Source organism: Dermochelys coriacea, chromosome 4 (assembly GCF_009764565.3).
Source record: "Dermochelys coriacea isolate rDerCor1 chromosome 4, rDerCor1.pri.v4, whole genome shotgun sequence".
Taxonomy (NCBI): domain Eukaryota; kingdom Metazoa; phylum Chordata; order Testudines; family Dermochelyidae; genus Dermochelys; species Dermochelys coriacea.
In genome coordinates, this window is record NC_050071.1 from 36,548,313 (window position 1) to 36,572,921 (window position 24,609).

Genomic DNA, 24,609 nt, shown 5'->3' on the forward strand with positions numbered 1-24,609 from the left:
CCAATGCCAAGAAGTTAAATTAGCAGGTTTGATAAATATTCATGTTTGATATTGAACACAGAAAAGCCTTTCTGTGTGGATATTAGCGGTTTGTTAAATGCTCTTTTACTGGCTGAGTCAGCTCCTTTAAATTTGATGACAAGCGGGAAATGGATAAAGCACAGTGCATTCTGCCTCCTTACAAACACATTTTTCTACTCTAAATCCCAACATCCATAAATGATTTCTCAGGTTCAGCATCTGGTGCTAAAGGCTGTGATAGGCAATCTTTCGCAGAGAAGATAGATAAAATAGGTGCTCATTACATTGGCAAGGCTAAATTCTGGGGAGGTAGAGGTATGAAGTGCCCTTTGAATGTGCTGATAGTTTGTGTGGGGTGATTCCAAAAGCTGTGATGAGATGACTTCCCAGGACTGAGGAAGGGTCATATAAATAACTACGAGGAGATATAAGCAGTATCCTAGAGGCATCCCAGACATTCACTTGAGGCCTGGTTTTCAGAAGTACTGAAGGTTCATAACTTTAGTGGGAGCCAGTGGGATCTGCAAGTGCACAACCCCTCTGAAAACTGGGCCTATGGAGCCCAAGGCAAAAGCCTCAGCTCTAAGACTGTTCCAAGTAGATTGGACCGTTACAGTCACCCTGCTGCAGAATAAACAAACTATGGAATTATTTGAATTGACCAAGAAGGTAAAACGTGTAACCTCATGATACTCTCAGCCAAATTTGTTACATTCTAGCTCAAAATTGGGATCCTGAGTTTGCTCATGTACTCAGATCTTTCCTTCAACTGTAGTGGTGAACACAGAATGACTGACTGCTTGAAGAGAGAACAGAGTTAGTCAGAAAAGGGCAGGTGACAGCTGAAAAATAAACTGGGGTAGGTGCACTTGTCGTGGTGTGGCATGATGCTAGAGGGTGCCCTGGGTGAGGGCCACTGTATGGTAACCAGTTTAGTGCAGTATGCTGAAAAATGCACGTGTTCTTGTAAATGGAAAATCTGCACAGATTTACAGAACACAAGGCATCGTTCTCATTTATAAGCACTTTTCACTACTCTTAGTAGATGAAACTAGTATGATATTCAAAATTAGAATTGAAGTTAATAATCTGAAATGTGTCTTCACACATTCTGGATAATGATAGATGGCAACACTAATGCTGAGTGTTGAGATCATTGTATTCTGAAAATTTTAAGACTGGTTCAAATCAATGCAGAATTGTGCTTTCATAAGGATAAATCAAAATCTTGTAGAAATGAATATTGAATATGGCCATTCATATGATTTGGGGGGGTTTCTTTTTTTAACTCCACATAGGTATTAGAAGGAAAGCCTATCTACGTTGACTGCTTTGGCAATCTGGTGCCACTAACAAAAAGTGGGCAACATCATATATTCAGTTTTTATGCCTTCAAAGAAAATAGACTTCCACTGTTCGTCAAGGTAATGGAATAACTTCAGTAACGGACTGTGGTTTTATTCAGGGCTGGCTCTGGGTTTTCAATACACTTGTCAGTCTGGAAAATGTCCATCCCACAGATTCCCCACCTTCACATATAAGAAATTCTGAAATAAGTATTTTGTTGATATGAGCAACCACTGCCTCCTGTTGTCTGGTAGGGCAAACCAGACTTTATTGAATGGTCCCAACTCTGGGTAAAAATGCACGGTATGTGTACTAATCTGTGGCTATATCACTCTCATCGGTGCATGGCATACTTACAGTGATGCATTTCAGTAATCAATGTTGTGTCTTTTGGAATACTGCTCTCTACGTAATGAGACGAAGAAACAGCTCCATTAGTCCTTATGTTTTATTTTTCGTCCTTTGATTGGTCCATTTGCAAGTGCAGTCCTCTGTTTTACAGAAGTACATTGTGACAGAAGGAAACACTTATGCAAGGCAGCAAGTGGATTTACATAATTGGGAAAATCCTCTTAATACTCCTGTACTTAGTACTTATCACACCCAAATCATATAAATACAGGTGTAGTTCTTCAATTGTTCCATAGGTGGTATTCATCTCTGGGCCCAATCTTACTCTGACTGAAGGCAATGCAAAACGTCCTTTGATTTTAATGTGAACAGGAATGAGTCCTTTATGTATATTTCAAATTATGCTGCTCATCCACTGCCTTCATAGGGTCTCAAGTGGAGGAGCAAGCTGATTGTGATAACCTACTGGCATGGATCTGCTGTGCTTACACTTACCTCTGACAAATGCACTTCTCTCCTTTTAAAGGGAGAGGTTCAGAGGGCTTCAGTTGCAGTTTTAAGGTGACTCAATTACTTTTGAAAATTGTCATGTCAGTGGCACTAGAAACTGAAGATCTCAGCCCATAGAAAAGCACTTTCATAGGCAGTGCAGAACAAATTTTCCCATAATTCTCTGACAGTGGGTTTTAAAGCCATCCCTAGGTGATTGTGCCTTGGAGTATTGGGGTAATTCTGTATTACCAACAATGGTGCCAGGGACTACTGGGCTGAGAATGCTAAACCAGTCATTTCACATTCTTGTTTAAATTAAAAATGTTTAATAATCTCTGTGATGTCAAATTAATTTAGCTAGTCAGCTGTACAAATGGGGATTACTTGAGAAGTGAATTTTGAGAAAGCATCTACAATTCTAGATAGGTTAGTGATAACCAAGGAACACCCTCTTGTATCACCCCCACCCCCAACCCAGCCCACTATTGGATGAATATGTCTTCTTTATATAGAACTGATTCCGCTGTGTTTGTCACATACTGCTGGCTTCACATGGTTGTGACCCATCCTGAATTTTCTAATACAGTCCTGAAAGTATGTCATGTGGCTCTGTCCTGTATATTCAGGTTAATAGAAGCATGTAACCACATGGCTATATTTAAGATGAAATTTTATCATTTGGCCTTGGTGATGAAACCCGTAATGAGGTATAATTCTTTTATTTGTATGTACTTCCCAAGACTATTTACAGAACCTAAAAACACTTCATATTTGAAGTCCTAAATGTTGCATGTCCAGTTCTGCCTTACAGATGTGATACATGGGAATCTTCCAAGATTACTTCAAAGTCTCAGAACATCTCATGATCTCATATCATTTTGTTTTGTTTCAAAGGTTATACAGAGGTCACACTTTAATAACTTGCAGTTTTTTCAGAGATATTCCAGCAGTATTCTCAATTTTAAGTGCACTGATTATGACTTTAATTGATAAGGTATTCTGAAATGGAAGAAAACTTTTAAGTGTGACCTTTGTCACTCTCTGCCTATAGCAGAGGCTAAATGATCAGTTACTGTCTTTTGTTACTAATGAAGTCAAAGAAGCAACAATTGATGATAATCTACCTAGGAAGATATAAGTGCATGTATAGATTATGGTGGTGGTATGTGTGAATTTTGAAGGTTTTTATTTTATAGATTAATTTTAAAATGACGTAGCATCAATATGTCAATGAAAAACAGAGTTAGTGCAGGTTACCATGAGAGCATAGTCACAGTGCAATTACTGTCTCAAACTGCATTGTGTGAATAAAGCATTATTACTGACTTCAAAGTGTCTAAGTTATTTAGCTGATCTCTCCTGTTTTTCACATATATACACATACTCAAATATATAATGAACAGAAACAACAAGATCATAAACATACATCCACATACATGAAGAAGCTTTTTTCCAGATCTGATCTCTTCCTGTTACTAGTTTTGACACTGCATATGGAATACAGAGTGCAGCTAAAGTACAGATTAAACTTTTATATCTTTGCTGCATTAGGTACGAGACTCCACTCAAGAACCTTGTGGGCGACTATCATTTATGAAGGAGCCAAAATCTACAAGAGGGCTAGTCCATCAAGCCATCTGCAACTTAAATATCACATTGCCACTTTACACAAAGGTAATGTCAACTGTACTATGTCAAAGCTTTATAGAAGTTTTTGTCTAGGATCATCAGTCTCACAGCACAACCAGGAAATAGGCAGGAGGGCAAAAGATTGTTAAAGACTTATAATTTAGGGCATGTTTTCTATAAACTCAAGTCAATCTATGTTAGGCTGACATACAGCTGCTGTGGTTCATGTCCACACTGCCCTTCTGTTGTTAGTGCGCATCCTCACCAGGAGCGTTCACTGATTTAAGAGGGCAGTGTGGGGGACTGAAAGCCAGGGCTTTCAGCTTGATATGCAGCTCCCTGCTCCTCACTGGGAGCCTGGCTGCTAACCTCCTTGCTCCCTGCTCCGCATCAGGAATGGGACAGCCGCACTGGGTTTCTCGATTCCCTGCTCCACACCAGTAGCACGTCAGCTGACCAGACTCCAGGCGCGGAGCTTCCTGCCGGGCACAGCCATGCTCCCTGTGGGGAGCAGGGAGCCAAGAGACTGGGGAAGGCAGCCAGGCTCCTAGTGGGGAGATCTGTGCTTGGTGTCCAGTCAACTGCCCCATTTCTGGCAGGGAGTGGGGAGCCAAGAAGCCCGGTGTGGCTGCTCTCTTCCTGGTGGGGAAATTAGAAACCCGGGGGGGGGCATCCATGCTTCCAGCGGGATGATCTGCATCCAGAGTCCGGTCATCTGCCATGCTCCCAGCAGGGAGCAAGAAGCTGAGAGCCCAGATCATAGCATAGAGCTGGGAGCCCAGGCAGCAGCCTGACTTGGAGTGGGGAGCCGGGACCCTGATGGGGCAGCACGGCTCCCCACGGGGAATGGGGAGACTGGGCAGCAGCCTGAGCCAGGAGCCTGGGAGGCAGCCCAGCTTGTAGCGGAGATCGGGTAGCAGCCTGGCTGGGGATCCAGGAGCTGACTTCTTGTCAATTTCATAGCTCCAGTGGACAGAATGACAGCCAATAGATATAAGTAATGCAGTATCTACAGGGACACTGCATCACCCTAACTATACCACCATAAGCCCTATGTCTCTCGTGGAGGTGGAGTTTCTATGTTGGAGCAGTAGGCTATGTCTACACTACTGCAGTAAGTCGACCTATGCTACGCAACTCCAGCTACATGAATAATGTAGCTGGAGTCAACATACCTTAGGTCGAGTTACCACAGGTCTACACCGCAGTGGGTCAACGGGAAAAACTCTCCCGTCAACTTACCTTACTCTTCTCATCAAGGGTAGAGTACAGGAGTCGACTGGAGAGCGATCTGCTGTGAAATTGGTGGGTCTTCACTAAACCCGCTAAATCAACCGCTGGTGAATCGATTTCAGCTATAATGTAGACCTGCCCTTACATTGGTGGGAGCAAGGCGATAGTGTGTACACTGACATAATTAGGTTGACGTACGCTGTCTTAGTTGACCTAATGCTGTAGTGTCGACCAGGCCTAAGGGTTTTAGTATTAGCAAGGGAAAAATAAATAGTATTCAGAATCTATCAGTTTATTTGAATATTGGCACAACCACTCTTTTGAGAACACACAATGTATATTTGACAATATTTGACATATCACTTTGCATGGGGGGAATATATCAGATTTGAGGCAATATATCTTTGACTGAATTTCAAATGACATTATTTCCATTTTTTAAGTTTTTAAACATACCCTTCATTCTGGTGATGGAATAGTCCAAAAAACAAAATCTGGGTCACAAGGGATATGCAAAGTCTGATGTGAAGCCCATTGAAGTTAGTGGAAAGACTACCATGGACTTCAGTTGATTTTGGAATGGGCCTTGGCTAAGCTTGATCTCCATGCCAAAATTATATTGAGGCTAGTGACAATTCTGTACAGTGATAAAACACAGAACTGGAAATCAGTGAGTAGACCTAGGTTCCATTCTCATCTTTGCCAAAGACTTCCTATGTGATCTCGAGTAAATTGCTTAACCACTCTGTGCCCTAATGCCTTCTCTATAGAAATGGAGTTCCCATTCAAGCCCACCTCTCACATGGTTATATAAGAATAAATTTGTTAATATCTATAATGCATATTACATTCCTCATATATAAAGTGCCAAAGAAGTTCCAAATATATTTTTATTCTTTTATTACCTGGCCATAAGAGGCTTGAGAATCGAAGTATCTTGCAATGGAATTTCCATTCACTGACAGAATGATTTCATTGTTCTTTCATATTGTTGGACAGAAGTGAAGTTGCAATAATTAATATGCTCTACAAGTTACAGTAGTTATAACAGCATCAAAGCTATTTCCTAAATAGGATTCTAATACAGCAGTAACGTTTTTTGCCATCTGTTCAAACTTGTCAAAAATCTGCCACAGTGTGCTTAACAACATCATTCTTTGCAATTGCTCTCTAATCAGAACCTCCTCAAAGGGCATATTGATATACCTGGTGAAGGAAAGCAGCTAATAGCCAAGGCAAGTAGAAAGAAGTCAGTATTTGCTAATATTTATAAATAGTATATTTGAGCCCAATTGAGGTTCCACTGAAGTCCATGAGTCTTTTCATTCATTTCAATGAGAGCTGGATCAGGCACTAAGAGGAATTCTCCTGTGCAGAGGGCCAGCACAATTCTGTTCTATCCTTCTTGTACCTGTCTAATAACCACAGTACTTGAGTGCCTTCCAGGAGTGCATTAAGCCAGACTAACATCTGTCTTGTTACCATTCTTTCTTACCAGATGGGCAGCCCCCTGCCCAGGGGTGAATTTCACCCTTGACGATTAAACATGATTAGAAGAAATACACTACGTTATTGTGAGACGTGTTGTAACCTGCTGTAGAAGGTGCCTTGTTAATAGTCAACTAGAGCACCATACTTTTATGTATATGCTATATGTCTCTATCATATGCCTTAACACTGCTCGTAACACTTTAGTTTTGAAAGGGTTATTAATTATTAAGTAATTATTAAGTATTTTTAAGTATTTACCCATGCTCCCTTAATATACACAGTATGTAGGAGTTCTATAGTATATACATACATTCCATAACAGGATTTAGGACACATTAGAAGCCTAATACCTGACAAGCAGCTTTTTTGTTTGTAATTTGCTTGGCACTGCCACCTTTTATATTTAAACTGACCCTCTGCCATTTTTGACTCATGACAACTGACTTGCCAAAACTGTGCTTTTTACTTACTCTTTGCCTGTTGAATTTTGTCAGAAACAATACTTTTCCTATCCTTTTCTTCTCAATATTCTGTATTTTTTCTCCTCTCTTTTTCCCCTCTCTTGTTGCATGGCATTTTGGGGCTGAAAGGAATCGGAATCAGATCAAGAGCAGGAAGAAGAGGTAATTTTGTTATAATGCCACTTCATCATGGCTCTGCTAAGGCTTATTTCTACTAACAAGTGAGAACTATCATAGGTCTTAGAAGACTGAAGGTTTTGTCCTTTGGGACATATTATATTGTCCACTGACCTAGTGCTAATGAGATGGTTCAGTTAGGAGCACCATTCCTTATAAGTTAATCCTTTTTAAGTTCCATTTTATGAAGTTCAGTGAAATTCATGGTTGCTGGCAAAATTGATGGGTAGAAGGGTGCAAAGGTTTGTTGTTGTTTTTACCTAGGAAAAAAAGGTGTTTTGTCCAACAATAAATACAAAGGACTTTTTTTTTTGGTATTGAAAAGATTTCAATAGGTTTTTGTAGTCTCAAAACAGTAGTGCTGGAACAATTTGTATAGTGGGGGTGCTGAGAGCCATTGAACCAAACTGTACACCCTGCATATGATGGAAACTACTTCAAGCCACCGGGTGCTGCTGCACCCCCAGGACTTCTAGTTCCAGCACCTATGTCTCAAAAATGTGTGGCCTGATTCTCTCTTGACTCAGAGCTGCTCAGTGCAGAATATAAAGGATGGTGTGTAGGTGCTAGTTACACCTTCCTGATTCTCATACAGTTTAGAATTGCTATTAGGCAACTCTACAAGACCCCAAGCGCCAGTGGAGCATGGCATAGCAGAGCTGTGCTCTAACCCCTTTGGAACAACCCTGACATGCTCTACAACACAGGCACAAACCCAGATCCAGCATAGTTACATCCAGCAGAGAGTTCCACTACACCAGGGAAATTCTTAGTGAGGAACTGAAGCCAGATTATGGCCCTTTGTACCACCTGAATTGCACAAAGGGGCTGTAACCCACTTCAGAATCCGTACCTTTTATGACAAAGTCCATGTATTTGTATTATGGGTCAACTCCTCTTATATTTGCAATCACATTATATCTTTCTGGCAATTACAGATATTTCTTAGGCTCTGAGCCTTATATGGGGAAGTAACATTAGAAAAATATTTATGTATTTTTAGTTGTGTTGTATTGACGGTTACCAGCTGAAACAGAGAGAGAGAGAGAGCTAGAATCATATGACCAGCCAGCACCCTATGAACTATTAACATTCTCCACAAATCACAGAACGGAGTTTGGAAACCATTATTGCAAGAATTTTAGATAACACAATTATTCAGGTTGCCCTTTAAAAAACTAAATATTAAGGATTGGAATGATTATAATAGAACACAACTTAGGCCATATATTCCTCTCCCATTTAAATAATTTGGCCGTATTTTCAGAAGTACTCAACACTTGGAAGGTGGCAAGTAAAAGTATGGCCATATTTTTAAAGAACCTAATGGCGGCTGAGCTCTTTTGGAAATCTGGCCCAGTTATGGGTGTGGAACATTTCTGAAAATCTGTTTCCATTTATCTATCTAATCTGATATCCTGCTTCTGTCAACTGCTGATACACATAGGAGTTACAATTCCCTTCCCAACACCCAACAGTGTTAGACCCTGAACTAATTGTTTCAGTTTTAAAAATGACCTGCCTGGGTCTATATCCCATTATGACAAAGTCCATGTATTTGTATTATGGGTCAACTCCTCTTATATTTGCAATCACATTATATCTTTCTGGCAATTACAGATATTTCTTAGGCTCTGAGCCTTATATGGGGAAGTAACATTAGAAAAATATTTATGTATTTTTAGTTGTGTTGTATTGACGGTTACCAGCTGAAACAGAGAGAGAGAGAGAGCTAGAATCATATGACCAGCCAGCACCCTATGAACTATTAACATTCTCCACAAATCACAGAACGGAGTTTGGAAACCATTATTGCAAGAATTTTAGATAACACAATTATTCAGGTTGCCCTTTAAAAAACTAAATATTAAGGATTGGAATGATTATAATAGAACACAACTTAGGCCATATATTCCTCTCCCATTTAAATAATTTGGCCGTATTTTCAGAAGTACTCAACACTTGGAAGGTGGCAAGTAAAAGTATGGCCATATTTTTAAAGAACCTAATGGCGGCTGAGCTCTTTTGGAAATCTGGCCCAGTTATGGGTGTGGAACATTTCTGAAAATCTGTTTCCATTTATCTATCTAATCTGATATCCTGCTTCTGTCAACTGCTGATACACATAGGAGTTACAATTCCCTTCCCAACACCCAACAGTGTTAGACCCTGAACTAATTGTTTCAGTTTTAAAAATGACCTGCCTGGGTCTATATCCCAACATAGAATTAAAATAGTAGTTTTTACTGATTTTGTATTACTAAAATTCATTATTATACAGACATAGAAGAACACTTGGGGAACTATTGTGAGATGAATTGTCCAAAAATTAGACCAATTTTAGGGAGTCTGTATTTCCCTTTGTACATCTGTGGGATATCCACTAGCAGTGCAGTAATTACACAAGGACATTGACATTAAAATAGTTGCTTACATTAATCTGTAGTTTTCACCTAAGATTTACCAATAGTAATGTAACCTACCAGTGATCATAAGGCAGGTCTGTATCACAATTTGTAATAATGTATTTCTGTTCTGATCACTCCCTTGAAAAGCAAGAGATAGCAGATAAAGATAATAGTTTGGGGCAACATCTTGCATTTATCCACATACAGAATTCTTGCTGGCGGAAGTGGGAATTCTTCACACTTACTGAAGACAAACGGTGGGCCCCAGTGTTATATGCAATATAGTTTTAGCATTACCCAATTCCTTTCCTTCCATTCATTCTACCAGTAGAGTTGACTCTCAGGGTTAAATGTTCAGAGTGTAACCCCTAATTTTGTTCACACCATTTTGGATGTGTAAATTCCATTTACATGTGAGATTCTTTTATTTGTGCACAAACAATAGTGCTGTCAGAATTCCACAGACAAAACTGTGAAGACAAAACCAAAGGCCAACTTTGAAAATTTACCCTATATGACCTTATATATACATATATATACATGAACAAGTGTGATATTGTAACCATTTCACTTTATCTGTGTTCTCTTTCAGGTTGACATGACCTCAGAAAAAAGTAAGATTAAAAAAATTATAACAACTGTTTGTGTGAAAGCTGATTAAGAATAAAGAAAAGCATGAAAGAGACTGCAAGCTCTAATTGACATTACTAATAATTATAATAGTTTAAAAATGTAATAGTAAGCAATATAATAGGAATGCAGCTATTCAATTAAATACATTTTTAACTTATAAATTTATAAGTAATACCATATTAAGACAATTCATCTAAGCATTCACTTTCCTTCAACATCCCTAGAAATCCTGCTATTGCTGTTATGCTTGTATAAATACTCATCCCTCCATTTTTATGTTTTTGTATGTTTGTTGGCATAGTATTGTCACCTCATTTTTATCAGAGAAATGACAATATCACTTTTTAATAAAAGCATCATTAAACTCCCCAATATACTTCATTATGCTGATTACAAGAAACACAGGCATATGTAAAAGTGATACTGTCCAAAGTAATCAGGCTGTGTAATACCCATTACTGTGGTGAAATATGATTGGATATATGGCTTTACTTAGATACCACCCCATTATTAGCAGATGACAGAACGAGGAGTAATGGTCTCAAGTTGCAATGGGGGAGGTTTAGATTGGATATTAGGAAAAACTTTTTCACTAAGAGGGTGGTGAAACACTGGAATGCGTTACCTACGGAGGTGGTAGAATCTCCTTCCTTAGAGGTTTTTAAGGTCAGGCTTGACAAAGCCCTGGCTGGGATGATTTAACTGGGACTTGGTCCTGCTTTGAGCAGGGGGTTGGACTAGATGACCTTCTGGGGTCCCTTCCAACCCTGATATTCTATGATTCTATGATTCTATGATTATTACTGTAGCCTGACAGTTATTAGTTGGAGTGATAGGGATTAATGGTAGACTAGTGAGAATGGACTGGCTTGATCCTAACCTATAACAAACAAAAACAATACGGAGTCTGGTGGCACCTTAAAGACTAACATTTATTTGGGCATAAGCTTTCGTGGGTAAAACACCACTTCTTCAGATGTTTCTTCAGATGCACTATAACAAACAAGTGCTCTGCTAAATGTCTCCCTTTAATGAAGATGCAAACCCAGACAAATTTATCAGCTCAATTTGAACAATCCTGTGATGAGAGCTGAGAGCTTTCATATGCAGCAATTTTTCTTACTAACTGCATTTTGGGAGAAAAAATGACTTTTGACTTGTTTCAGGGTTGCAGCCATCTTTAAAAGTGAATACAATTTAATACAGAGGAAAAAGTTCATTTCTGCATACTGTCTTTGGAAGTTTTGCTATTCATCCATGTGGCACTACACACCAAATTAGAATTAGTTATTTTTAGCACCAAATTCCTGAGACATTAATCTTTCCCATTTCCCCATTTTTTAAAAATTTATTTATTTAGCGCATGGTGTCCATTGTGCAATAAACTCGTTTCTAGTGTGAGAATTTTACAGGATTTAATGGTGATTATTTGCACAATGGCAAACTGATCTTTTCTCTTTTGGGGTTCATAGCCAAAAGGTCAGGCTCCTGTGGCCATGCGGCGTTATATTGAAGTTAGTGGGGTTCCATGCAGACAAGTGCATCGCAAATTTTGTTTTTATTTACTACATTAAAAAGTTACTAGAAAGAAATTAAGCATTTGGAAATCCTAACTTAAAGGATTTCAAAAACAAAAAACAAGAAAAAACCCATTCCTGATGTACCAACCGTCTTCGTTTGTTGCTTAAACTGAGTGATTTTCATTAGAACAAATAGGCTTTTCAAAGAGCCTGGATTCTTAAAATCCCAATAAAATTCCATACCAGTCAGAAGCAGCTAACTAGACCTCCAAACCTGTATTAGTATCCACTAACCTGGATCCCTGGGCATATGTGGAAACCCATAAGAATTATGGCTGCTCCACATAGATAAAGGGGTCCACACTACCTATTCATATTGGACAGTTGAGGCTTAATGTCAATATTTCCCATGAACTGACAATTTGTCAAGTATTATGAGGTGTGCAAGATGTTGAATTTGTCTCAAATGTCTCCCAGCAGTTCTGGAGATTTCACAAGCTTTCCTTTATTTCCCATCAAATCTTAGTTGCTCTGTTAGCCCTCTCGTTTACCATAATGGGCATTTGGTAATAATATAAAACAACACAGAGATGACCTGTTAGTCTGGGAAACATAAAAGTCCAGTTTTACTGTTCCTACTTTCCCAGTGGAGGAATACTCAGAATTCATGAAATACAAAAAAAGTATTGCAACAGAGTGAATATTTTTTTAAACAAATGCAGATATTTGGTTGCACAGAATCTTTCATTTTGGTTTACTCTATCTTCTATTAATACCTTATGATACCGAAACATATTACTCTTAGTATATTGTAATATTTTTAAAAGCAAGAAAAATTCATTACATTACAAATAAATAACAGTGGTGCTCTGGACATAACTGACATTAATCCTGTACTATTTTATTCAATCAGATGCAGATTTCTTAATAATCCTTGTTCGAATTGGGCCCTGTCACAAAATATTCTCCACAAGCAACTATGCCATATCCTGAGCTGCCTACAATCCTATACTTTGTATATTGGTTGTGGAGAATAGCTAATACTTCACCACAGTATGTTGTGTTTTATTTTCATGTATTATTTTAATTTATAACCATTCTCCACCTATTGCTTTTAAGTAAGGCTACATACCCAACACCTTTGCTTTGCATGGAAATAACTTGGCTTACATAAACTGTATGTGTGTCCAGTGTGAATGTCTGATTTTTGGTTGCCATACATTACATTTTTTAAACCTTTAAATTCATATTTAAGTTGATTCACGGTTATTTTTATTTTCCCTTCTTTTTTTCCTTCTCTTTTTTTATCCTCTATCTATACGTTATTTGTCAATGAGGATGTTCCAAGGAAAGGACCATACCTCTTGAAGCAGAAGAATGTTTGTTTCATTGTTTAGGTCTGAGATCCCCTTTGATGAAATGCCGGTTTGCAGCTGATTCAGATTTCTCTATATTTGCTCATACTTTAGATTACTGCAGAATTAAATACACATAAATACAGATTTTTTTATTTTGATCATTAAGAAAAACAAATGCATACTTCTACCCAAATGTTTCTCTGACAGTTTGCTACCACTGGCTTTCACTTAGAGGAAATCGACTTTCAACCAATTTTAATGGGTTTTTTGTTTGTTTGCTTGCCCCCTTTTCTTTTATTATTTTTTTTTTTTTGCTTTTTTCTTGGTTTTTTTATTTGAACATTGATCTATAACATCAAACAATCTTGAGATGTCTATCTGTGTAATTTCACTGTGTTCCCGCATTGTTTTTTATTTTTAATTTTTGTTGTTGTTGTAATTTTTATGTTGTCCTGATAATTTGGTTTCTTAAGCTTTGGTGGTGTTGTATGTGTGAATGTGCAATAGTGGGAAAATTAAGCAAGTTATTTCCTGCCCATTTTCCTTTTCAGTTTTTTTTCCTGTTAGCTTTGCTTTGCTCTTGTATCCTCAGATCTTGTGGATCCACCATGCCCAGCCCATTTTGTTGACCTTCCTACCAATGCAACCAAAGACTATCATTTTCAGTCCTGATTACATTTTTCAGTCTCTATTTTTGATTTCCATTTTACTTTCAATGTTTTTCATTCACATCAAAGATGATGACGAGACAGAATCTACAGAAACATCTATCCTGAAAAGCCACCTGGTTAATGAAGTCCCAGTACTAGCCAGTCCAGACTTGCTATCTGAAGTTTCTGAGATGAAACAAGATTTGATCAAAATGACTGCCATCTTGACAACTGACCCTTCTGATCAGTCAGGTTCCATTAAGGTGAAAGATCTTGGGAAAGCCACTGAAGAAGAGCCAGGGGAGCCTTTTGAAATTGTGGAAAGAGTGAAAGAGGACTTAGAGAAAGTAAATGAAATTCTCAGATGTGGAACCTACTCAAGAGAAGACCACATACTGCCGAGGTCCCATTCTGGACGAGAGTTAGTGGAAGAGGAATGGGTTATTGTCAGTGATGAAGAAATTGAAGAGGCCAGACAAAATGTTCCTTTAGAAGTAATTGAACCTGCTTGTATAGAACTTAGGATAGGAAAAGGAACAACAGAGATAAGAAAGAAAGACATGACAGGAATGGTAGACTATCTTACCGAGGATTTAAAAACCTATGTGTCTCTTCATGAGGTGGAGCCACAAACATTCCAAGAAGATTTAGTAGAAGAGAGATTTGAAGCTGTTGTTATAAGCAGGGGTTCTGAAAAAGGAGAACAGGGCTCTCCAACAGCTGAAACTCAAGGTACACAGGAACAATGCAAACCAGCCTTGGAAATTAAAAAACCAATTAGGAGGAAACTAAAAGATAAACAAAGGCAAAAGGAAGAAGAGGGAGAGACACAAAGCAGTGAAGAACAATCAGGACTAACAAAGTTCAGTTCTGAGGAGTCATTAGATGATGAGCCAGGTTTAACACCTGCAGCTGTTCCTGATGTTAGCGCTGTATCCCCTGTAATAGAAGAAACACCTATTGGCTCCATAAAAGACAAAGTAAAAGCTCTTCAGAAGCGAGTGGAAGATGAACAGAAAGTACGTTCAAAACTGCCTGTCAGAATCCAACCAAAAGAAATAACTACTGAGAGGCCTATTACAAGGCCAGTGCAAGCTAAAAAAATAGTGCACAAAGCACAGCCACCTGTTTCACCCTCAGCTAAAACAGAAAGACTTGAAGAGACTATGTCAGTCCGGGAGCTGATGAAAGCCTTCCAGTCAGGGCAAGATCCATCCAAGAATAAATCTGGGTTGTTCGAGCACAAAGCTATCAAACAAAAGCAGCAGCTCTCTGACAAAGAACCAACTCAGAGAGAAGCTGTTTATTTAGAAAGTGAAACAGGGCAGGTACCACCACTTAGGAAAACAAACAAAAAAGAGAAGCTGACAGTCAAACAAACCAAAGTCCTTAAGATAGATAAAGATTCCTCATCAAAAAAAGGACCAAAATCTTCTTCTGATTACGCTAAAGAGGAAACTGTAGATAGAGGCCAAGTAAAAGAACAAAGCTATAAAAGAACTGAACCTTTCTCTCCAGTATTTGATGAAGAAAGTTCCAAGGAGGCAGCAGTTGTGAAGGAAAGTACAGCTGATGATGACCAAGGAGACACTGACTTCCAGATCAGCCCAGACAGAAAAACTTCAACCGACTTTTCCGATGTCATTAAAGAAGAGCTTGAGAGTAATGACAAGTACCAGCAGTTCCGACACCTCTCAGTCACTGAGGAGGGAGAGCTTCACTTAGAGCAAGTACTGATCAGTCCTTTCAGTGTTACCTTCCCCTCAGAGTATGTGAAAGATGGCTTCCTACCTGCTCTCTCTTTGCAAAGTGGTGCTTTTGATGGAAGCTCAGAAAGCCTTAAACATGAAGGTGTAGCAGATTCTCCTGGTAGCCTACTTGATGGAACCCCTCAGATCAGTTCTGAGGAAAGTTATAAGCATGAGGGTCTGGCAGAGACTCCAGAAACAAGCCCTGAAAGTCTGTCTTTCTCACCAAAGAAAACTGATGAGGAAATTGGAGAAACAAAAGAACCCACTATAGTGCATAGAGTAGCAGAGACATGTTCGCCAAAGGAACTCTCTCCAATGAAAGGTGAAAGAGGTATTGCTGCAGAACAGCTAACTGCAGATACTGAAGCTATCAAATCTCATTCCGATCATTTATCAGAACACGTACCTTCAGCCCCTGAGAAAGGGGCAGGCAAACTTACGGATAGTAGCTCAGCTTCCATTATGAAAGATGTTAGCAGTGCAAAAGAATCCAAAAGCACTGAACACACACATGTAACTAAATCTTCTGAAATGTATGACAGCTGTTTAGAGAAAGAGATGACCTGTGAACATCATGTTGTTATTAGAAGTCCCCAAGGGTTGGAACTTTCCCTTCCTAGTCATCACAGTGACAGCTTTAGCCCAGTGGCAGATGAATCCCTGGCTATAAGTCATAAAGACTCATTGGAAGCAAGCCCAGTGCTGGAAGATAACTCATCACACAAAACACCTGATTCCCTGGAGCCTAGCCCTATGAAAGAGTCGCCATGCCGTGATTCACTTGAAAGCAGCCCTGTAGAACAAAAAGCAAAGGCTGGCATTCTTACAGGACAGGTTCCCCTTCAGTCTTTCCCTACCAGAGCAGAAATGTTCCCAGAGCTGGCATCTATGCGTTCCAGAATTCTCCGCGAACCTGATGGAAGTGCTGAAGATGACAGTTTAGAACAAACATCCCTCATGGAGAGTTCTGGGAAAAGTCCTCTTTCACCTGACACTCCTAGCTCTGAAGAAATTAGCTATGAAATTACACCCAAAACTGCAGACTCGCAGGCACTTTCAAATATATCTAAGTCAGCCACAATCACTGAAGTCAGTGAAGAACCAGAGGATGATTCAGAAAGTGAACCAAAGAAGAGGTTCACTCCGGAAGAGGAGATGTTTAAAATGGTGACCAAAATCAAAATGTTTGATGAATTGGAACAAGAAGCAAAACAGAAAAGAGAGTACATAAAGGATAAAAAGCAAGAGGAATCTTCTTCAATTCATGATTCAGGTGCTGCATATGAAAATGAAGTACCAGAGCCAACAGCCATTGAAGAAAAACATATACCTACAGTAGTGATGTCTTCTGCAGACACTAGGAAAAGTTCTTCCTCTTCTGAAAGTGAGCCAGAATTGACTCAGCTGAAAAAAGAAGCTGACTCAGGCCTCTTAATGGAGCCTGTAATTAGAGTGCAACCTCCTTCACCACATCTGTCGGGGGTAGACTCCAGTTCCAGCCCTGAAGAAGCAGGATTTCAACCTATTGACCCCAAACAACATGTTTTCAGGATGGAGGAGTATAAAGCAGAATCAGATAAGCCCACAAAGGGAGACAAAGAGGAACCACCTGTGTTTGGTGATAGCTGTAAAGCTTACACTGAAGAATCAAACGTTTTTCACTCTGATACTGGTATCATAGCAGAAACTGATGAATCAAAGTGTTATTATAGTACAGATGAAAGTGCGACAATTAGCCCTACTGGCCCAGTGACACGACTTGATGGTGCTTTCTATCATGCAGTTGGTGATGATGCTCAAAAAGAAGTTTGGGTTCATCAGCCGCCCCCAGCACTACAGCAACACTATGCTTCTCAGAAACAGACTGATGCAGCTGGAAAGTTAACACATGAAGACCTCAGTGCTTCAGGGGATTTGTCTGGGAAAGTATTTGGTCCCTTTGGACTTGATACTTCTCATAGTTCTGCATCACAAGACGATGCATTGGCTGAAGATGTTTCCCCTGCAAGCTCTGCTTTGGGAAGTGGTTTGACAAAATCAGACAAAGATTTTGAGACATGCCAAAGTGTTTCTTATAGTGAGGCGCCTTCCAAAGAATATTCATCCCTTACCACTAAAAAGGATGAATTTGAAGGCTATGCAGCAGATACTGATGAAAGTGGTGCTCCACATATAACAAGCCCATATGAAAATGTCCCTTCTGAACAATTTTTCACTAGCTGTGAAAGTAGGATAGAAACTGATACAAGGCAAATGACCAGTCCATCATCCAGAGATGCTCATTTTGTTGAAGTAGAAACAACGATTGAGGACACATTAGTGGCAGGTTCCCTTAGCAGACTTACTCCTCCAGGTGAAGATCAAACTTCAGAAGAGGAATATATGGAAGTAAAGTCAAAACAGAAAATATCAACTTCAGTGCCTTCAGCAGCAGACCCCATAGCATTAGATCAAACTGCCCTTGAGTATATAAAAGATGACGCTGAAAAACTGATCAGCCAAGTGGTCATCACCAAAACAGATGTGGATTCTGACAGGTGGAGTGAAATACGTGAAGACGATGAAGCTTTTGAGGCTAGGGTAAAAGAGGAGGAGCAAAAGATTTTTGGTTTAATGGTGGACAGGCGGTCACAGGGTACAACACCTGATACCACACCAGCCAGGACACCCACAGAAGAAGGGACACCAACTAGTGAACAAAACCCTTTTCTCTTCCAGGAAGGAAAGTTGTTTGAAATGACTCGAAGTGGAGCCATTGACATGACCAAAAGGAACTATGCAGATGAAAGCTTTCACTTTTTCCAAGTGGGGCAGCAGTCTCAAGAAGAAGTTTCTTTATCTGAAGAAATGAAAGAGGCCACAGAGATGGAATCTCCTAAACCAAAGAGATCACCAGATCCATTTGCACCTTCAGAATCAGATGAAACTGATATAGAGGAAAAAGATGCACTTACAATAGCATCACCAGTATCTGAGCTTTCTGATAAATCAGAGGAAATGACTAGCACAGGTGTGAGTGTAGGCACTACAAAAGCTGAACTTAAATCTAGAATTCCCATTAAAATGGGTATTTCAGTTTCTTCAAAATCACCAAAGAAAGATATTGCTGCCTCTGAAGCAGATCCCTTCTCCAAAGTGGAAACTGATGATACATTTGACAGCAGTCAGGTGCCTTGCCCTATCTCTCCAGAGAAGTCTGTGATAGATGTACAATTAGATTTTTCCACAGTCACTAGGTCTGTGAATTGTGAACAGGATGATGAGTCCCCAGACTCTTCACCAGAAGAACAGAGATCCGTGATTGAAATCCCTACTGCTGTCCTGGAGAGCAGCGTGCCGCCTTCTGAAAGCAAATCCAAAATTCCTGTCAGAACAACTCCTACTGAACCGCAGTCATTGCAACAATCAGAATATGAGATCCTGCCCTCAGATGGCTTTCTGGACAGCTTGCAAGATGAAATAAAGAATGACCAAACAAAACCAAAGTCTAAAATTCCTGTCAAGGCAGCTTTCCAAAGAGCCGAGCAACAGTGTGCATACACAGAAACATCTATCAAGAAGCCACAGTCACCCAAAGCTCTTGATATGGCATGCAAACTATCTATGAAACAAGATAATCGAAGCAAATCTGAATCTGATGCAAGTGTTCCCATGGATCCAAAGACTAGGCATTCAATAAAAGCTAGGAGTTATGCTGAAGTGGAAGCAGAGACCAGAGAGAGGGTGGATGAGATGAAGCTTGAACTAGAATCAGATGATGTGACAACAGCAAGATCAAAGATATTTTCATCAAGACTGCCAGTTAAAGGCAGAAGTACCCCAGCTTCCCACAGTACTGTTAGTCCCACAAAAGAACATAAGGACCATTTTTTTGACCTTTACAAAAACTCCATAGAGTTCTTTGAAGAGATTAGTGATGAAGCTTCCAAGTTAGTGGAAAGACTTACCCAGTCAGAAAGAGAACAAGAATTAATTTCAGATGATGAAAGTAGTAGCGCCCTAGAAGTTTCTGTTATTGAAAATGTGCCATCCATTGAGACCCAGCATTCAATTTTCGAAGACATCTTTGACACCAGGCCCATTTGGGATGAGTCCATTGAGACTCAGATTGAGCGTATTCCTGATGAAAATGTCCATGACCATGCTGAAGGTATTTGCCAGCCACTGGGATTCCTAGTGTTACGCATGTCATGAATTTTATAATTCTTTTGTGTGTGTGTGTGCGCGCACGCGAGTGTGTGTGTGATTTGTACATCATTTTCTTTGAGCTTTCTGTGATTGTTAATGCGTTTGTGTAAGTTGTGTTTGTTATTGTATTGTGTCTATATTTTCTTGTCTGGGAAACAGTCTCAAGATTGCACACTGCGAATGCTTATGGAAAGTGTTAACACAATAAGCAGAAAATCCTTTGCTAAAAACATGATATTTTGCTTTAACACAACTGATTCTTCAGGCCATGTGAGTTTTGACTTTTGGTTTTCCTTGGTCCTAGATTAACCTCCTATTTTTACTAGTGATAAAATATTTTGCAAATTAACACGCACTGTTGTTGAAACTGGGATAGGTGTATTTTTTTTCTTTTACAGTTTGAGGCCTCAATACTGTTTCACATCATAAAAATCATTAAACTCCTTTTGTTTTTTGACAGCCAATTTCTCAAGAATGCTCCATATTTCACCAGTAACTTAATAAAGTGCATAGTGATTGGTGGTGTTCTTTTCCCCCAAGAAATGTAAACATTTATATAATATCATTGAGTAGCCTCAAGGAAAATCAAATAGTTAAAACTTATGGACATATATATACACATCTGTATTCCTATAACTAAATATTGAGATGGTAATTTCGTGAAATCCATGGGAAAACCAAAACTTAAACTCTGCTGGTCTCAAATTGGATGTGGGATGGGTCTTTATACTTTTATTACTGAAATATATAAACACTGACAAGTGGAATCTTGTCTTTCCCAGGCTTTCTTTGTAAATATCCTGGGTTATTCTTTGAATTCAGTTGTAATAATCTTTAATTAAATAATCAAATAAAATATATTGCTAAATACCAAATACAAACTGTAATTTGAAATTCCTCGTGATTGAATAACATGTCTTTAAAATAATAATATATCAAAATGAACAAATTGCAGTACATTTTTGACTTCTCTTTGGCATTGACTAAAGAGAGCTTGGAAAAACACAGTTTTTGTCCCAGTAACAGTTTGCCCTCTCCTCTTTAGTTCAAGATATAAGGGGGCTTATTGTTAAATAGAAGCCTAAGAATACCTTTTTTGGGTGAAATGGGTACAGTAGACATTTACATTCTATTTTGGCATGTACATAAGTAGTCTGTCCAATGACTACCAAAAATGCTGACCAGCCAAAAGCTCCAATTTGAAAAGCAGGCCTTTTTTGGCACCTAAATAGGGTTGTAAAAGCCTAATGTTAGGTATCCATTTTTAAACACTTACTCACAGTTTATGGAGCTCCAGAGCAGTTAGAAGAAGGTTTTCCTTTCTTGAGATACATTAGTTTTGTAGCTTCTCCTTGACTTGTTCGTAGACAACTTGTGGCTGTTCTGTTTGACCTTATTTAGATCAACAGGATGATCAAGGAAGAACAGAGGAAAGACTGGCACACATTGCTGATCATCTTGGATTTAGCTGGACAGGTAAACTGCATGTAATCTCTTTCAGTTGAAGTATGTTTATTCAGAATTGGGTTTTTCTTCCATTTCTATGCTTCTGCCAAATATCTTTATTAATGAAAGACAATTCTCCAATAGCTTATAGAAACTAGTCTTCTCAGGATATTGATGAACTTACGAGCTTGCAGTAAAGAAAAGGAAGAGTATGGGCCAGATTCTAGACTCTGTGGCCCCTCACTCTATGGCCAGCATAAGAATGACACAGAACCAACATACATAAAACAATATCACTCCTCCTTGCAGCCCCCCCGGACTCTGGTTAGAGGCCATATCAGGGAAGGTGGGTGTATGGCCAGAGCTGCCTGTACGCTGGCAATTCTGGACTGCAGAGCAGCCACAGGCAGGTGACTAAGTCTTCCATAAATGAGAGCACCCCCTTTTTTCATAACTGATGGCAGAGCTGGGGGGGATGAAAGGGACCATATTTGCAATAGTGATTTTATGTGCAGAAACCCACACCAGGGTGAGACAGATACATCATTGGTGGAGAGGCCAAACTGGAACTGAGTGAAATTAATAATTCTACTTCTGGAAATCAGCTGACAACAAGAGGAATTTAAAGAGAATGAGCTGTGCATAGTTCTCTGTCCTGCATTTGGTTGCACATAGTCCAACAAAAACTTCAAACTCAGCTTCCCTTGATATCTACATTTGCAATGAACTCTGCACCTTTTCTCACTCAGTCCACTGTACCCGGACCATCCTGGCCCTATGCCATGCAACCCCACTCCGCTCTTGTCATACCTCTAGTAGTTTCCCCATGAATTTAGAGAAATGAATCCTCAATCACTTCCGGAGGGTAGGCAAATTTACCATGGTCCTTGATGGAGGAATTCCAAAGAAGTCCCATTTTCCTGTAACCCCCTAGGGCAGTATGAAATCCCTAAAAATTGGGTTAAAAAAGGGAGTTACAAACTGGAGAAAATTTTAAAATCCATTATACGAACAAAATGAAGTTAATCTTCTGTGGTGGGTCTTTCATAATTATCCTCACCGTATTTGCAAAACATCAGTGATGTTTTTGTTTCAACAAATGTCCCCTATCCCTCTACTTTGAACCTGCAGGAAAGTAGATGACTCCTGCCTCCCCATACTGAGAGGGAACAATCTAAAGGGGAGGACATGTGCCCGCCCCATGTGTGTCCTCTGCCCAGTGACCTCTCCCCGTCCCATGTTACTTGCGGAGGAGGGGGACTCTGTCCTTCTCTCCCTGAGCCTCCCCCCTGCACATTGGGCCACTCTCCTTGGCATCTGGGTGGGGAGTGGGATGGAGTCACTTCTACTTGAGAGAGCCTGGCTGGGAGGCAGCGTTGCCTCACTCCGTGCCAGGCTGCCAGGGAGAGCAGCTTCTCTCCCTCCCTGTCCTGGAAGGCCAATCTGGGGCGGGGCACTGGACCCTCCATGCCCCACCTACCCGTTGCTGGAGCTACTGCCATGGCTCTCCCCTTCCTCCTCCTCCTCACTGTTCATGGCTAGAGTTTCTGTCTCAGGCCCTCCGAGGTATCCACGATGGTCTCTGGGGTGCTGGTGGGGCCTCTGCCGAGTACAGCATGTAGCTTATTGTAAAAGCAGGAGGCCTGTGACTCTGCACCAGATGTATTGTTGGCCTCCCTGGGCTTGTAAATATGCTGGTGCATTTCCTAGGTGTGTGCTCACCAAGCTGGACAATCAGAAAAAGGCATTTCAAAAACAGTTTAAAGGGTAGGTGTCTTCCAGTCTCTATGATCTCTGGGCAGTAGAGTTTACAATTTTGACCAGAGCGGTCACTTTCACAGGGACTGGGGCATTGTGGGACAGCTAGGGTCAACAGAAGTCTAGCAGCGTCCTATACTCACAGTGCATTGACTTCAATGGGTCGATCATGGCTCAGTGCCATTTAGGAAGGTGGTTTTACTGCATTGTCATAATAGGGATCTTACATTGGCCAGAGACAAATCTGAGTATAGGCACATGCAACTTTATAGTGTAGACTAGACCCAATGTTCTGCACATTCCTTGCCCTCCTGCTGCAAGAGAGGAAAAGGGTCACTTCGTATCACAGCATGATATTGTAAGGGCAGCTCACCATCTTGCCTTTAGTTTGGTCTTTTTCTCATCACAAACTTTGTTTTAGCCCTACACAGCAGTGACAAACCTGAATCCTGAGTGGTTAGAATATTGTAATGATGGCAGCAGAGCAGAATGCCTGCCTGAAACCTGGAGGTACACACACAGATAGTGGCAAAGGTTCTTCTTCCCTATTTCACTTTGGGGGTACAAGGAAATTGTTTTTAGAAAAAGTTCTGCATGACTCACAGCTCTAAGTCTAATTTGTAGCTAAAGTGCATTTGCAAAATTTGTTTTTCAATATGTATTCTAGCTGGTTACATTTTGTTTCAAAATTCCAAGAGAGCATGAATTTACAAAATGGATTCACTCAGGGCTAGATTACCCAATCCGGGGACTTTGGTACATCACTTCATGGGATCCCCTATGTTGCAGTGGCGGTGGCAGGAGATCCTCCCTTCCCTCCCAAAGAGACAGGGGCAGTGATAAGGGCCCCAGTTTTCCTGCCAGGAATGGCAGTAGGGGTTCCCCAGTATTTAACCCAACAGCTGAGTTATATCAGCTTGGATGAGTTGGTCCAAACCCGTGCCCTCTTCTGTGACACACTGTCTTATGTTGAAGTGGTATTGGCAGGAGCCTTCCACTAATATTAGGTGTAGTTCATGTCTCATTGAGAAGAAAGGAGTAGTTCCCTTTCTCAGTACTATTATTTGAGGCTATCTGTCAACACAAGCAGTCCTGGCTACACTGATTACTCTCAGTTTACATGTTCAAACTTTTCTTCCAAACCCTAAGTCCTAGAAACTTTTTTTTAAAAAATCGGAATGCTAAGATTCTGACCATCACATGTCCATAGAGGCCTCTAGCACTTACACCTTAATCCAGCCCTGGACTCAGTGCCCGCAAAATGTGCCATTATTTAAAATTAACCAGTTCTTCAACTAGATTCAAAAAGCTTCAGATACTAAATGGAAATTGGGAACGATGGATTCTGGAGGATTTGGTGATCTCTAAATAAAAATGTCTCACCTTAATGGCTGTAGGTATGACACATAAAATGGAGAGAAAATGGAGAGAGGTGTCAGGGAAAGTAATCTCTGTGGTTGCAGCTGCCAGCCTGAAAAGGGGCCCGCTAACAACAAACGTGAAAGTCTTTACAAAAAAAATGGCTTGTTGTTCACAGAATTAGCAAGAGAACTGGATTTCACAGAAGAGCAAATTCACCAGATCCGAATTGAAAATCCAAATTCACTGCAGGACCAGAGCCATGCACTTCTGAAATACTGGCTTGAAAGGGATGGGAAACATGCTACAGGTAAATTTTCAGTTATTGCATGAACT

General features: G+C 40.0%; 1 protein-coding gene across 50 annotated transcripts in view; it reads left to right on the top strand.

The window, feature by feature from the left end:
* Positions 1 to 24,609, top strand: part of ANK2 (ankyrin 2) — a 581,571-nt gene that overhangs the window by 540,577 nt on the left and 16,385 nt on the right. For 35 of the 50 annotated variants that reach the window (XM_043513005.1, XM_043513014.1, XM_043513010.1 and 32 more), the window contains 6 exons: positions 1,320 to 1,445; positions 3,763 to 3,885; positions 7,155 to 7,187; positions 10,203 to 10,224; positions 21,112 to 21,186; positions 24,452 to 24,583. In XM_043513005.1, coding sequence (XP_043368940.1) covers positions 1,320 to 1,445; positions 3,763 to 3,885; positions 7,155 to 7,187; positions 10,203 to 10,224; positions 21,112 to 21,186; positions 24,452 to 24,583 — 511 coding nt within the window. Of the gene's footprint in view, positions 1 to 1,319; positions 1,446 to 3,762; positions 3,886 to 7,154; positions 7,188 to 10,202; positions 10,225 to 13,858; positions 19,673 to 21,111; positions 21,187 to 24,451; positions 24,584 to 24,609 lie in introns of all 50 variants that reach the window. The other 15 variants (XM_043512995.1, XM_043512994.1, XM_043512996.1 and 12 more) reach the window with 3 other exon arrangements.